This window comes from Panthera leo, chromosome B1, assembly GCF_018350215.1.
Source record: "Panthera leo isolate Ple1 chromosome B1, P.leo_Ple1_pat1.1, whole genome shotgun sequence".
NCBI classification, from domain to species: Eukaryota; Metazoa; Chordata; class Mammalia; order Carnivora; family Felidae; genus Panthera; species Panthera leo.
This window is the reverse complement of record NC_056682.1, coordinates 59,712,157-59,728,943: the sequence shown is the minus strand read 5'-3', so window position 1 is coordinate 59,728,943 and position 16,787 is coordinate 59,712,157. Positions and strand designations below refer to the sequence as shown.

At 39.3% G+C, this 16,787-nt stretch overlaps 1 protein-coding gene across 1 annotated transcript in view; it reads left to right on the top strand.

The window, feature by feature from the left end:
* The window catches only part of PALLD (palladin, cytoskeletal associated protein), a 267,481-nt gene that overhangs the window by 36,723 nt on the left and 213,971 nt on the right, over positions 1-16,787 (top strand). Inside the window, exons 3-7 of the mRNA XM_042935116.1 lie at positions 5,913-5,979; positions 7,485-7,590; positions 10,286-10,360; positions 14,693-14,834; positions 15,360-15,383. Of these exons, the coding sequence (XP_042791050.1) occupies positions 5,972-5,979; positions 7,485-7,590; positions 10,286-10,360; positions 14,693-14,834; positions 15,360-15,383 (355 nt within the window). The 5' untranslated portion in view covers positions 5,913-5,971. The remainder of the gene's footprint in view (positions 1-5,912; positions 5,980-7,484; positions 7,591-10,285; positions 10,361-14,692; positions 14,835-15,359; positions 15,384-16,787) is intronic.

The window sequence follows — 16,787 nt, the reverse complement described above, 5'->3', positions numbered from 1 at the left end:
TTAAACCTGGCCTTGTAGGAGTTGGACGGAGAGGAGGGCAGGAATGTGGGGAAGAGGCAGGGATACTTGAGCGAGTGTAATGCACCGTGGCAGATCTTGTGTGACATTTATAGGTTCTCAGTGCTTCGAGTAATCAGGTAAAACATGTGCCCCTTTTAAGGGACATTTTGAAACATGCTGAGATGTTGTATGAGTAGTGGCTCCTGTTGATCTCAGCAGGGTAAAGCCCCTCTGAGTACATGGTTTCTTCTCCTGGATTTTAAAAATACACTAAGGGGCACCTGGGTGGCTCAGTCAGCTGGGCATCCAACTTCGGCTCAGGTGATGATCTCACAGTTAGTGAGTTTGAATCCCACATCGGGCTCTGTGCTGATGGCTCAGCCTGGAGCCTGCTTCAGATTCTCCATTTCCCTCTCTCTCTACCCTTCCCCTGCTCATGCTCTGTCTCTCTCTGTTTCAAACATAAATAAATGTCTTAAAAAAATTAAAAATACACTAAGAGAAGCTGAAGGAATCTAAGCACAGCCTTGGCCATTTTTCACATTATTTATTTTTAAATATTTCTATAATATTTTCTGGCTAGCTTAGCTTCTAGTTCCATGACCTTGAACAGTTTTTCAGTGGCTCTATGCTTCATTTCCTCCATCTCCTCTGGGAGAAAATTGGATTGCTATAAGGATTGAGAGCAGTGCCTTGATACAGAGTGTGAGCTATGATTACTATTATAAAAATAGCACATTTTTATTTTTAGAAACTGAAAACACACACATAAAAGGAAGGTATAAAAATCAAGTGTAATGCTACTGCTCTGTGACGGTTACTCTTAATATTTTGATCTTTCCAGTCTTTATCCTGTATGTGTATATTTTACTCTACGTATTCCTTTGTACCTTGTTTTAAACTTAACCTGTCACAAACATCTACCCATGGCATTAAACAATCTTTAAAAATCATTTTAATGTCTTTATAGTCATTCATCATTTATAAAATTTTAAACCCTTGGCATTGTTTCCGTTGGTCTTATCTGAGTCTTAAATGATTATTGCTGCACTGGTGATTATAGCAACTGAGAGAGTAGGGAGGGAGAAAATGAGTAACTCGTATGGGGACAGAGTATAGTCACTCCTTAAATTTTGAAAGGCAGAATATGCACACGGGCTGAACTCCAGGAGTTTCTCTGTGAGGCTGGTTTCACTAAAGTCTCTCAAGGTCTCAAATATATATTTAATATGTGAATATATAGTTTCAAATGGTTGATACTTGCTTTCATGAAGACTTCCTGTTTGCCGAAGTTGAAGCTGTATCATTTACTTCCAGCTTGCTTCCACCTAGAAATGTGGCTTTTTTTTCCTTCATCAAGGAAGATGCCAAATAGACAAAAACAATGAAAACCTAGTGTTTTCATGAGGGTGAGGCAAATGGGCATTTTGATGTATTGCTATTCTACACACCTTTCTAGGAAAATACTTAAAAATGGAAATAATATATCCATTCCTAGTGCAGAGATAAAATTATTGTAAAGCTGCCCATGTGTATTTAAAGCAGCCATTAGAAAATTATAAAGTAGGTATCTGATGTCATAGAAAGGTGTTTCACAATGTATTGAGTAGGGGGAACGAGCAATAACTTAGCAATATGCATAACATCATCTTTTAAAATGTTTATGCATTTTTAGACAGACTTTGGAAGACTTTGGAAGGATATACCCCAAAGTATCTTGAGTGGTGGTATTCCAAATGATTTTTTTTTCTTTAATTGTTGCTATTGGGCATTTTCTGGGTCTTTTCCTGTGAGGAAGTATTAAATAGGGTACGTTCTTTAAGTGAAAAGAGAACACCTTTTAAAGGCAAGATAGCAGGTGTATCTTTGTGACATTTGCACTGGCACTTGTATCTTCAGAATAGAGCAGAGATCATGGGCATTTGATTCCCTCCCTCTGTGTGGGGAGCAATATAGAAATAGCATTTAGGCTGATGAACAGATAGACGGATAGTAATTGTAAGTTCTGGAACATGTCAGACTGGAGCTTCCATCAAAAACTGAAAGTTGGGGCGCCTGGGTGGCGTAGTCGGTTAAGCGTCCGACTTCAGCCAGGTCACGATCTCGCACTCCGTGAGTTCGAGCCCCGCGTCGGGCTCTGGGCTGATGGCTCGGAGCCTGGAGCCTGTTTCCGATTCTGTGCCTCCCTCTCTCTTTGCCCCTCCCCGTTCATGCTCTGTCTCTCTCTGTCCCAAAAATAAATAAAAAACGTTGAAAAAAAAATTTAAAAAAAAAAAAAAAAACCAAAAAAAAAAAAAACTGAAAGTGGTGGTTCGATGAATACGAAAATGTTAACCAGAGACAGGAATGTCCTTTCCTGACTAGCAGGTGCAAAGCAGATGACCAAAGGGAGGAGACAGAAGGAGAGAGGGAGGGAAGAATCCTTGAGGGGGGAAGGGAACTTGCTGGCACAGAGAGGGAGATTTGATCCACCACCGTCTGCAAGAGCTGCTCTGACACCTGAGACACAAGGTGACTTTGAGATTTCATGAGGGTTGGACAGGTGTGCAAAAACTAGCAAGGGTTTTCTTTTCCAGGGGTTGAAACCTTTTTGGCCCTTTACCTTTCTCTGAAAATCAGCTGGAAAAAAGGAATTTGAAAAAAAGAAAGACTTTCTAAGTAGATAATCAGGGGATTTTATTTTTAAGATTTATTAAATGTTTGGAATCAGATGAAAAACAGCTATTGGTGTCCCCAATTTCTAGCCACTTTGAGAGCATCTGTGATAACTTCTGTAGGACTTTTGCTACCCTCTCCCTCTTTAAAACTCCGGCGACTCTAGTAAAATTGATCTCAGATGACCCATGATTTTCTGGTAATGGAGTCTACTGATTTTTGCTCATGTTTCCCCAGCTCCCTTCCCATACCTCCTCCTCCTTCCATCTCTATCACCTATTTAAAAAAAAATTTTTTTTTTAATTTTGAGAGAGCTTGCACACAAGCGGGGGAGGGGCAGAAAGGAGGAGAGACAGAATCCCAAGCAGGCTCTGTGCCACCAGCCAGAGCCCCACAAGGGGCTCGAACTCACAAACTGCGAGGTCACCACCTGAGTCAAGACCAAGGGCCCCACCGACTGTGCCACCCAGGTGCCCCTCTGTCATCTGTTTGTGACGGTTGGCCGGTTGTGCTGCTCTTTCATTGTGTTACTCCCCCAGCTCATCCTGCATGACTGACTTTCCCCATCACCGATCTCAGTGCCTAGAACGAAGTCCAAACGCTGTGGCCCTGTCTTCTACATCTCACCTTCCATTTCTAGACTTGCCTCCCGCTGCTGCCCCATAGCATGCTGCTCTTCTATGGTTGCTTAGTTCACTTTCCAACCCCAGACAAGTGTCGCAGTTCCCGAGGTTCCATTCACTCATTCTACAAAAAGTTGCAGGTCTGCCATTAGCGAGGCATGAAAATAAGCCCTCAGAGGAGTTACAGACCTCCATGGCACGTGAAGGTCATAACGGTACGAGGGAAGTCATGGACCACAAGTTCAAAAAGCCTCTCACCACTGCTTTCTAGTTATGTGACCTTATGCAAATTACTTGATCTCTCGGTTCCTCAATTTTCTGATGTGTAATTGGACATAGTTCACCTCTTAGGTGAGTTATTGTAATTAAATGTTGGGGCACCTGGGTGGCTCAGTTAGTTAAGCATTCAGTTACGGCTCAGGTCATAATCTCACGGTTCATGAGTTTGGGCCCCATATCAGGCTCTCTGTTGTCAGTGCAGAGCCTGCTTCAGATCCTCTATTCCCACCTCCATCTCTGCCCCTTCTCTGATCACATGCTGTCTCTCTCTGTATCTCTCAAAAATAAACATTTAAAATAATGTAATAGGGGCACCTGGGTGGCTCAGTCAGTTGGGCATGTGACTTCGGCTCAGGTAAAGATCTCACGGCTCGTGAGTTCGAGCCCTGCATCAGGCTCTATGCTGACAGCCTGGAGCTGCTTTGGATTCTGTGTCTCCCTCTCTCTCTGCCCCTCCCCTGCTTGTGCTGTCTTTCTCAAAAATAAATAAACATTAAAAATATATATATATAATGTTATAAAGTGCAAAGCAGATTGCCAGGCAAGTAGTAAGTACTCAAAAATTGGTAACTAACTCCACCTCAATTTTTCAAAGAACTTACAATTTTCTAGCATATAGGATGTTATAAAGGACCTGAGTAGTAAAGTAAGAACATGGGGAGTTCAGAGAAGACAAAGCACAGAAAAAATTACTGGGCTGATCTTAAAACGCTATGGAGAGAAGACAAGGTAAGAGTTTCCTATGAGAGTGAATAATAGAATTAAACATACAAACATAAGAAAAGACCAAGAAGGGAAAGATCTCCCTTCCTTTGGATCTTTATTCAAAGTTCCCGTCTTGATGGAACCTTCCTTGCTACCCTACTTCAAATTGCATCCCGCTCCATTCCCTCCTTCCCTCCTTCCCTCCTTCCCTATTCTGATGTGTGTTTTCTCATTTCCCTCAATGCCATGTCATGTATTTATCTTGTCATTTGTGCCTTCAAAAGAATGTCAACTCCACAAGGGCAGGGGTGGGTTGGTGGGTGGGTATTTGCTGCTATATTCCCATTCCCTAGTGGAGTGCACGCCATTATGTTCAACTCTTTGCATTGGGGTTCTAGGACATGGAATTTGGCCGATAGAGCTAGAAAATCTGGTTGGAAATCATGCGAGTCACTAAATAGCAGGGTTTTAGGTTTTTAAATTTACGGAATAGAAACTCATCATCTTAGTTTTTTTTTTTTAACATGTTACATTAAAAAATGATAAAGAGTTTGAAGACTGACCTAAGAAGACAAGATAAGAATCTATTGTGGTAGTGCAGGAACTAAGTGAAGAAAGTCTATACTAAGTATTAAATAAATACGAAGGGACAGCAAACATTCCAGCAGAGTTACTTAAACATGACTGTTAAAACATTAATAAAAGACTAGAAAAATACAGTCATGGAAAGTAGCATGGGGTAGCCATCCAAGAAATTACGTTAATGCATATATTCTAAATGTATTTAAAATATACTGCAAAGAGTACATATAGTGTGATTCCATTTGTATAGACATATACATAAATGTATGTTAATAAGTTTATCTGACAAATATACATTAGCATGTGCAGAATGGCATTAAGGAAGATACTGTAGTATTATGTCACACAATTCTCTCTTTGGTTACTTTTCTGTAAGCATGTATTATTTTATATTAAAGTATCTTTAACTCAAGTTAAATACATCTCATAAAAGCAATACCAAGAGTATACCTCTAATCACGCTTATTTTAAATCTGTCACCTAAAATCTCTTGTGACAAAACACATGAGCATTAAAATGTTAAGTACATTTTGTATTTTGACTAAAAACATAAGGTGACCCTCAATTCACAAACAGTAAAGAAGCGAATGAATTTGGGAGAGTGTGATGCAAAATTGGAGACATTCTTAGTCAAGAATGAAGCCACTGTTTTGTTCTAATTTATCAAAGACTCAGAAAACATCTCCTAATTAATGAGTAATGAAGACATTGAGAATCCACACAATGTAATCTCCCAAGAAAGGGTTAAAGTTTAAAACCTTGGATGTTTTACACAGACACATACATTTATTTCATAGTTTATAAGCCACTTAGAAATTTGGTAGTGGTGGCCAAAGTGATAAATGAAATTAATAGTAAATTTGGCATTCAAAACAATTGCTTTGAAGAAAGCTTTTTATAGTAGATCTTTAAGTAGTTTTCTGAAAAAACAGTCCAAATAAAAATGGTCTGAATCATTCCCTATTTCAAAATAAGACATTGTATGTTATTTAAAAATGAAAAATAGTACTCTCTGAAGCAGTTCTAGATACCCTCAAATCTTAATTTTGTCATTTTCTACTTTTTCAGGTGCCAGTTCAACAGATTCAGAGAGTGAAAGTTTAGCTTTCAAATCAAAACCTGGAGCCATGCCACAGTGAGTGCCTATGATCCCATCAATTGTCTGTATAACAAAGAATGTCACGAGAATCGTTGGGGTACAAAGCAGCATGCATTGTGCTTTGAAGGAAGAGGTCTGCTGATGTCAGTCAAAGATCAAATATCTGAACGTGAACACATTTTTTTTTTACTTAGGAATGTAGACTTTGAAGTCTGCATTTCATCATTGAGATGCCAAAATCAAACCATATACAATGTTAGTCTCAATGACAACTAACTGGTTATAAATATGTAAAACTAACAGTCACATCGAGAGGAAACTAGTTAAATCATTACCAAAATATAAAGGAGGACCACTTTATTGATACAAACTGGAAAATGTCTGATTAAGCCAGAAATGGGTTTCCATTTGGATAAAGTCTACTACTGGTTAGATCTTATGAAAATGGTAAAATTTAGTTATTCTTAGGAAGACAGATGGGTTATTTCCCAAAATAATAATTATGTAAATTGATATTAATAATTAAGTTTTTGCAAAAATAAAATCAAACCTACCAGAATCTTGCAGAAAACGCCATGAATATTGAGACTGTGCTAATCAATTTCTTTGATCTGCTAGTATATACATGACAATTATATCTATCCAGGAGCGCATATATATATATATATATATATATATATATATATATATATATGTGTGTGTGTATATATATATATATATATATATATATATATATATATATATATACACTCTGCCACCTCTGACTTCAGATAAAGATCTCAAGCATAGTAAAGTTACATGACTTGCTTGAGATTGTACAGCCAGCCTCTTAGCAAAGCTGGGCCTACCAACCAACTGTTCTTAACCTTTCTCTACACCTCACTAACTTTTATGGGTAAGAAGAGACAAAAATGCCAAGACATTCTCAACAAAATGAGGAACCAGGACAAAGAAGAGCTGCTAGACTTAAAATAGACCACTAAAACCATGAACTAAATACAGAACCCAAACCCTAGGACTTTTTCCAGACATTTTCTTTTCTCTTAGGATTTCCAACATCAAACTTTAGGTTCTCTGATAATGGCTGAATTATATATAGCTCCTTTTCTCTTACCCGTGTATTTATTTTGGTAAAATCTATAAGGCCCATTCTATGTATGTATTGACTATAGCCATTCTAACTGTAGGTTGTGGTTTCCCATTTCTGAAGCACTTACAATTGAAGTGGACTGAGTACACAAAAAGAAACTGAAATATTCTGTTGAAATCTTTCAAAGAATAATTCCTGATTTTAAAAAGTTCTGGGGCGCCTGGGTGGCTCAGTTGGTTAAGCGTCCGACTTTGGCTCAGATCGTGATCCTGCGGTTCATGGTTTCGAGCCTCGTGTCGGGCTCTGTGCTGACAGCTCAGAGCCTGGAGCCTGTTTCAGATTCTGTGTCTCCCTCTCTGTCTGCCCCTCCCTGGCTCATGCTCTCTCCCTCAAAAATGAATAAACATAAAAAAAATTTCTGATGGAACCCACTTGCCTTTTTATTTTCCAGAGCTCAAAAGAAAACAACTTCTGTTTCCTTGACAATAGGATCATCATCTCCAAAGACAGGAGTGACCACAGCTGTGATTCAGCCATTATCCATCCCTGTTCAACAGGTAAGTCCTCGTACTTGAAACCACAAGGAGTCAAACTCATTAGCAAACTTTGTGAAGCAGACTTCATGATTACAGCTTCGATTCCAACTAGTACACTCCCTGCAATATTTTCCTAAGTGGGAGCACAACGGGGGGAGGAAAGAAAACGGTAGGTAAAGTTCTTCCTTTTAAGCACTAAAAATAATGTTTAATCAAAAACCTATTACCAGTTAGTCAACATCTGCTTTCCCATTGGGAACATCTCTAACAGCCAATAACCTGATAATACGCTCTCTCTTTGAGCTATGACTATTTGATTATTCTTCCACAACTGTGCCCTCTTCCATTTAGCCAAATTTATTAGCTCATTTAAAATAGAAGCAAGAAAAGTTGACATACCAACAAAAGTTTTTCCAGGAGCTAAACATAATCATGCTATAATAATAATAATTTTTATTATTATTATTATTATTATTATTATTATTATTATTATTGGCTTAACCAAGCATTTTAACCCTGCTTTTATTTCATTACAAGACTGCCGTGTCCAAAAAAGAACAACAGTACAAACTACTGAGGTAATAGTGAGCTTACTTTGCAGATACAACAGGAATTAAAAAAAAAAAATTAGAATCTTTAAATGTTTTAATTAGATGTATGTTACTTTGCCTTTGTGCTATGATGTGTATATTTAAAAACAACACTCACAAAAGCCTTCCCCGCCCCCACCCTTGAAGTGTAAACTAATTCCTAACTAATCACTATGTTCTGTGAGCATCATCACCAGGCCTTCTATCTATTGAGCACTCAGGTATTGTAGAGTAATACTCTGGGATCTGTGGTATGTAGAAACCATAGAGAAGAGACATTTGAAACTTGAAAAGAACCAGCCAGTATAACTCACTTAAAGATTGTCTAAATATTTGTTTTAAATCCCTAAATCAGAGTGGAACCTATAGAAATATATCTGATTATATGTAGATTTTTTTTTTTTGGTGTTCGATATTTAAGTATTGATAAGTGATGAATGGTTAGCAGCATGCTAGGCATTTCATTGGAGAAAAAAATCTGTCACCATCTTCATTCCCAGTTTATAATTATTATTAATTATTATGTAAATTGGTATTAATAATTAAGTTTTTGCAAAAATAAAATAAAACCTACCGGAATCTTTTAGAAAACTCCATGAATATTGAGACTATGCTAATCCTAAGAGCAGGGACACCTGGGTGGCTCAGTCGGTTAAGCATCCGCCTTTGGCTCAGGTCATGATCTCACGGTTTGTAGGTTCGAGCCCCGTGTCGGGCTCTGTGCTGACAGCTCAGAGCCTGGAGCCTGCTTCAGATTCTGTGTCTCCCCCTCTCTCTATGCCTCCCCTGCTCACGCTCTGTGTCTCTCTGTCTCTCAGTAATAAATTAACGTTAAAAAAATTTAAAAAAAAGCCTAAGAGCAGAAAATACGTATTTAAATATGTAAAACCATAATAACGTAAACAGTACATTTTAAGTGGTTTAAATTCTACAGGAGCACTAAATGGAAGGTAATCTAATCTATTCCGACAGTATAGGCAGGAGGCTGAAGGGCTCACAGAAACTCCGTTGCTTTATTATCATCAGCAACGGTCATATAAAATTTTAACACCCTGGAACCAGATTGCCTGGGTGTAAATCCCAGCTCTACCACTTACTAACTCGAAGAGACCTTAACTAAGTGATGTAACCTCTCTATGCCTAACTTCTTCATCTGTAAACTGAAGATAATACCATCTATCTATCTCATAGGATTATCATGAGGATTTAGGGAGTGAATCTCCACATAACATTTAGAACAGCGGCTGGCACAGACTATCTACTGTATAAGCATTCAAATAGTGTATGCACATAAAAAGACAGTGAAAAGTGAAACCCAATCCTAAATCACAAGCCAATGAAAAGTCTTACGAGGATAATGAATAGGCACTTTCCATCCTAGCATCTCTACAACTGCCAACATTCCGGATGACATCTTGTCATATTTAGACACATAATATCAGATCACTATCATCTCGGGGTAAGAAGCTAACAATTGCCTATATAGAGCAGAATAAACCCAAAGCGCTTGAAAATAAATGAATGTAGAAGGAGAAACCATTTCCATTCACTACTCTGGAATCCTTCTATTTCCCCAGAGATGAGTTCCATTCAGTAAGTATTTCAGCACCTTTATTTTTTGCATATCAAGAAAAAACAGTATCCTTCTTTTTAACTTCTTATAATTCCTTATATCAAAAAAGAGTTCAAGTTAAAAATAAGGTAGGGGGATGTTTGATAATTTACCCTCCACTGCCAGTAACTTGTGCTTTTAATTCAATGAATCCAGACCGTATTTAAAAATAAAATATAATGTCTGTGAGAACTTTGGAAAAGGCCCCTGTGAAACCCCCACACACAGAAATCCATTTGGTAATAGCATTTAAAAGCTCATGGATCCCTAAGGAACCAGGGAACTTGTACCTTGAATATCCTTTTGAGTAGAGAAGAGTAACAGATGTGAAATGAGGGTGTAGAACAATGTCTGTACTGTATGTAAGAGTAGACCAGCAAAATGATATATGGCGATGTTTTCTTTCCCTTGTTTCATTCATGTGGAGTGATCCCAATAATGAAAGGTTTCTTTAGCCCATCTGTTCAGCAGTTTATATATTCAGAATTTGATCCCTGTGTCTCTGCTTTTTCAGGTTCACAGTCCAACCTCGTATCTCTGCCGACCTGATGCAACCACTCCTGCCTCCTTTCCTCCTATTTTTACAAAGGTCTGACATCTGCAAGTCTCATTCTCTGTGTTTGCTTTGGTCCTGAAATTCCATTCACATGGATTCACATGTGGCTTCATGTGGCAGTCTTTAAAAATGAAAACGAACAGATCAGTAGGCTGTCATGGTTACCTTTGGGGCTAGATAGGTATTTACCGAAAAATTGCTGGGTGATTATAATCTTGTGAAGGGTCTAAAAAATGTGGGCATGGTCAGTGACCTGATAGAGCTTACAATAGAGTGGGAAAGCCAAGACAGGTGGGAAAACAGACAAAATGCTGTGTTTGAAATTGTTTGGGAGAAACAAGTTTTATAGAAATAAAAAAAATGGGTAATAATTCAGTTTGTTCTAAGTTTGTGTTTTGCCTTGCCAAGCTGAATGACCTCCATTTCATTTGTCAACTGCTCAACTCAAAAATGGTTCCATGTAGCATATCTTCTCTCTCTTTCTTTGTTTTTTTGTCTTTGTTTTGTTTTGAGAAAATTACAAACCTTTATTGAAAGACCTCTAAAAAGGCCTAAATAAGTGAAGAGAAATACCATGTCTGTGGACTGGAAAATGGTCAAGAAATCATGACTCCCAGATTAATCTGTAAATTTAATGAATCTAGCTGAAATTCTAACAGGTTCCTTGTTTCATTTGTTTGTTTGAATTAGAACTTGGCAATTTGACTCTAAGATAAACCCAAAAATAGCCAGGGTCCTCCTGAAGAAGGAAAATCATATGATGGTAAGGAAGGCAGGAGATTAGTCCTTGGAGATGTCAAGACTTTGTAAAAATATAGTAGTTAGGACAGTATGGTGCTGGCATAAGACCAGGTAATCAGAACAGAGCCCATAAAGACACTCCAGTATTTACAGAAACCTGCAGATCACTGGGTAAAGAATGAATTCCTCAGCAGAGATAAAAAATATATATATATATTGGACTCCTATTTCATACTTTTTACAAAAATCTACTCCCAGTAAACTAAAGACAAATGTAAAGAGCAAATCCATAAAACATGCAAGGCAGTGGAGAAGAGCATCTTGCTTGTCTTCCTGGAGGGAATGATTTTTTTTTTCTTCTAAGCCAGCCTGAATCCAGCTTTATTAAAGATCTTTCCATAAACAATATTTACTTTAAGACATGGCAACAAATGATATCTGACAACAACTTTGAAAGCCCCCTCCTGGATAGATTACAAAAAGAAAAAAAAAAAAGATTGTGTGAAACCTTACCAAAAAACAGTGCCACTCTAGTAGTCCATGAAGTTGTCCTTCGTTGCTTAGAACAGCACATGTTACCAAGGTGTGGATAATTCAGGTGCTGTGTGACTTTAGAGCTTTTTGAAAACAGCTTCACCAGATCATCACCAGGAAATTTGTTATCTGCTGTATTGCTACCCAAGACATGGGTGATTTTGAGGGTGTCAATGCACCTCTTGATTTAAGTAGATAAAGAAGATGTGAGGTTTTGCTTTCCCTCCCCATGGGGCTTCACCACTGGGGCCTGGCATATGGAGATGTTAGGGAATTCCTCCTGGGCACCAAGAGAAATCCTTGAAAACTAGACACAAAACCTTGTTCCTCCTGAATCAGTGACATATTAGTGGTATATCCCCTTTCTCCAGAAGAAAACCATGAACCATACTGTGTGCCAAACACACAGTGTAGTAAAAAGAAACATAAACAAACTTCTATATTTTTATAAAGGAATTCTATATTTTTATAAAGGAATCACAAACTATGGAGTGACTGGAAGCATAGAGCACCCCTCCCTGGGCATTTTCGGTGCCTTCTACCCTCTGTATCTAGACTGTAGACCATCTCTGTTCTTTGCAGGATTGCTTTCTTCCTTCTTTGCGTTTGCTTTCCCCTTTGTCCCTTTGGGCATCTTTTCTCCCTGCTTTGCTGGGTCCTTTTTGGGCCTGAGCTTTGGTTTTGGAGGGGCAGGTGTAGAAAATAAATCTGCTGATCTCCTTTGTATCTCAAACTAGCTTTCCCTTTGTCACCCTTAGCATCTTTGGGGGCATGATGGTGACAGTGAACACCAGGTGGGCTTTGCCAGTTTAAGAGGTGCCTCCATCTATTTCCTCCTACTACTCTGGTAAAGATTCCCAGGTTTCACAGCTGGTCAGAGGCGGAGCAGCACTTCTGCCTGTGGGCCACCGGGCTTCGCTTGGGACGGCAGAGCTGGCATGGACTGTGGGACTTTGGGCGGTAGGGACACATGAGAGACTGGGAGAGCAGCTGGCCTCATGTGGCATTTCTTGCTAAATAGTTTGACCCCTTCAAGGAATCGCAGTATCCGGTGGGCTTGGTATATGACGTGAGATACCCTTATATGGACCTGAAACACACTCAGGAGTCCCAAAGTTTACAGAGTGGGTGGTGCAGATTGCCAAGCACAACTTCTGAATGCAGTCTCCTTCAGTGCTCCTCATCATGTTCCTGCAGGTTCTCCTAGTGGCTCATTCTGCCTGGCTGTGGCTTTTCTCAAGATAAAAATGTTTGCTCCAGGGCGCCTGGGTGACTCAGTTGGTTAAGCATCCGACTCTTGGTTTTGGCTCAGGTCATGATCCTATAGTTGGGGAGTTCGCGTTCCCCATCGGGCTCTGTGCTGACAGTGTGGAGCCTGCTTGGGATTCTCTCTCTCTGCCTCTCTCTCCACCCCTGCCCCCCTCTCTATTTCTCAGCATAAATAAATTAAAAACAGAAAAAAGTTTGCTCCAGGTGGAGTCAAATTGTGATCCTGGAATAACTGGAGTTTTGACTCTTCAGGTCCTTGGCATCCTGCCCATTTTCTCTATCTCTGACTCTCCAAAGTTTGAACAAAACACACAATCCTAATAAATCAGAGTCTCCTTTGGTGCCTGAAAGGTCAAATATGAAACATATTTGTGTACCCTTTGAAATCTACCACAAGCAATTTCCTGGACAAGCCTGGAAGTGTTTAATAATGAATCCACACAACCTGGAGCCTGTGAGCAGCACTTTGCCTGCTGTGGTCCATTAAATTGGCTCTTCTCTGGACCCGATCACAAAGTGAAAAAGTCCATTTAAAACCAGAGATTTCCTACATTAAAAAAAAAAGGGGGGGGGGGTTGAAGAATGCAGTCAGAAGTAGTTAATAATCTTAACCTTTTTACTTAAAAAAGGCGTTCTTGTTAACTACCGAAATTATCAAATGCCTTCTCCGACTTAACACTAGATTCTCATAGTTCCTCTGCCAACATCATCAACTTTGAGAATTTCCTTAGAGCTCTAACACACTCACCGAAGGCCATTTGCCACAACATTTGTTTTTCCCAACAGGCCATTTGTCATCCCTTCAGATAATCTTAAATAAATAATAAATGAAACCAAAAAAACCACACAACTTCTTGATGTGAGTTTGTTTGCTTTTGGTTGATGTACAGGTGAATTGCTTTGTCATATTTGAATTATTTCAAGATTTCTACATGACCTATGTAAGATCTCATGCTATGAAGTCAGAAGTTTAAAAAGTCAAAAAGTTTAGTTAAAAAGTCAAAAGTTAAGTTTAAGCCGTTGCTAGGTCCTCCTGGAGAAAGAAGGTAGAGAACCTATGGAAGAGGACTGGGCATCTTTTAATATTTAATAACAAGTATAAAAGCTTTTACCTCTTTGCATCTGTGAAGCCAAATTAACTTCTAATCCGTCGGACTGTAAAAATGTACTGGTCTGGAATTGGAGTGGGGTCCGGGGCAGTGAGGGTAATTGCAAAGGAAGAGGAAATAAAGGTCATGAAGGGAGATGTACTACGGGTTTTATTGTTTTACTCAGAACTTTAAAATGAGAAAATCCCCAAGCCCCTTGTGTTAATAAACCTGACGTAGGAAACCCATTGGCAAAGGTGTGTTGGGGGGGGGGGGGGAGGAGTACATGGAAAGTTGGAGCAAACTTGGAGCAAACAAACGTATGCCTTTTTTTTCCTTCCTGTCTGGTTTTCCCAGGAATCTACGTTCATATGAAATATAATGGTTTGGGGAAGTTTGCATTCCACCAGCTGACTCTTAAATGTAGATAAAGGTAACAGGCATTACCATAAAATTCCATAAATATGAAGTGGCAATAAATTTGCAGAGACACGAAGTTTCTAGAGGCCCAGTAGTAAACCTTACTAATGTCATTACATGGAGATTATGAAAAGCTGACAACCAATGGGTTTAAAGGTGTTTCTTTTTATCTGAGTTAGTGGTAATTATCTTATGATGCAAGTTTTGCCTTTTTTTTTTTTTTCCCCCGGGAAGCTTTGGAAGCGTTATTGTCTGTTGTGAAATTGTGGGCATGTGCACCAGTCTAACAGGGAGTGTTTTCCTTGAATTTTAGGAACTGCAAAACATAGCTGCATCAGAGGGTCAGGTGGTGGTACTGGAGTGCCGGGTCCGAGGAGCGCCCCCTTTGCAGGTCAAGTGGTTCCGACAAGGGAGTGAAATCCAAGACTCTCCAGACTTCAGAATTCTACAGAAAAGTAAGGAGAGGTGCCCATTCTCCCACATTCATTCATTTTCTTCCCTCAAGCTTCCAAAAAACCAAGAAGGGTTTAGTCATTTGGATGAATTGGTTTCTATTTTGGGGAGAGTAGTAAGACCAGATAACCTGCAAATATGTGGGGTCCGGTGTATTTAAGCAGTGGTGGTCACTTGTGTAACCCTTTGAAGGTCTAATGAAAGTTGTATATAAGTCAGAAAATGTTACAGACTTGTGAACTCAAAGTAGGGCAAATAATTTGAGGAGGGGTATAAGCCTCCTATAAGCCCCTCTATGGATTATGGTTTACAAAACTTCCTAGTATAAGCTGTTTGTTACTGGTGGAATTTGGGTTTCTGTATTTCTAGAAATATAAACTGATCTATCACTTTACTCTTTTGTACTGTGGAGTTCCCTATATTCTGTAGACATGTCCTAGACAGAGAAAAGATAGGTGGATTTATTATTAATGGAATCCCGTTCTAATACTCTGTTTTGATTTATTTTTTCCTCATGTGGCAAACAGAACCTAGATCTACAGCTGAACCTGGTAAGAAGCTTTTTCTTTTTGTTTGTTGGTAACATATCTTTGGGGTTTCAATAGTTCTTTGTCTCAGTTTTAAAGCCATAAGCAGAACAATGTTTTTGCAGTTCCCTGGAAATACGAAACCCCCTTAAAGACAATATCTTCTTTATCATGGGGTGTGTCCACTGCATTTTACATCAACTTCTTTATTAGTAAAACATTAAGTTCCATTCAGACAAGAAGGTCAAGCTCAGTGGTTTAAGGCTTTTTTAAATATAGTCTTTTATATTCAGAAAGCAAAGCGAGTTGATAAAAAAAAAAAAAATCGTCCTGAAATTCCAGTAGAAAAGAACCATCTGCTACATACTTTCGCTAACCAAAGCCCAGGAACAGCTCGACCCTCGAGCTTAGAAATGCGTCTCACATGAGAGCAGCCCAGAGATGTAAGCAAAACTGACCACCGGTATTTCTCATTTATGTAGCCTGAGCCATAAACTTGTACCGTTCTCCCAGCATGAAGAAAGTCATCTTGCCCTAGGATCTCTCTTAATTACCGGGTCATTTGACCTCATCAGAGTGCTATGTTATCCGGAAGCACCAGATCCAACTCTTCTGCTTCAGACTTTGTGGATATTTATGACTCCTCATGAACTAAAAAACATTTGAAAAAGAAACAATAATGTTTCTCTGTGTATTTTACAGGACGCCCACCTCAAGAGTACTTTCTTTTGTGTTTCTCCCTTTGGCAAAATTACAGTTTCGCTTACTCCTTGACAAAAGGTTGAAAAGCTGATTTGTGCTTTTCTCCAGCTTTGAGCAGCTTCTGCCATCATGTCCCTTAGGAGCCATGGCTTTGCTCTGTCCCTTCTTTGACAACTTGAAAGTTCTCAGTGGGCTACTGCTGGTCAGGTTACTATGGTTAGTCCCGGACCTCTCACATCCGAGCATTGGGCCATTAAAAGTAGGATGTGATCCTTTTAGGATCCAAAGGTTAAAGGGTACTGAGTAGCATCCTTAAGGAACAATTGGAATTGATCTAGTGCCTTCTTGTCATGATTACAACCAGAGATGTTGCCCCACTTAATGTGTCAGTCATCACACCAAATACTGTAGTCACTTTCCAAAACATAGACAACTTCATATTCTGTGATAGGTCTTTATATAAAATTGCATCTTGGGGCACCTGGGTGGCTAAGTTTGGTAAGCGTCTGACTTCGGCTCAGGTCATGATCTTGCTGTTCGTAGGCCCCATGTTGGGCTCTGTGCTGACAGCTCAGAGCCTGGAGCCTGCTTCAGACTCTGTCTCCCTCTCTCTCCACCCCTCCCCTGCTCTCACACTCTGTCTCTGTCTCTCTCAAAATAAATACTAAAAAATTACAAATTAAAAAATTGCATCTTGCTGGTTCCCTGATACATGGAACTTCTGAG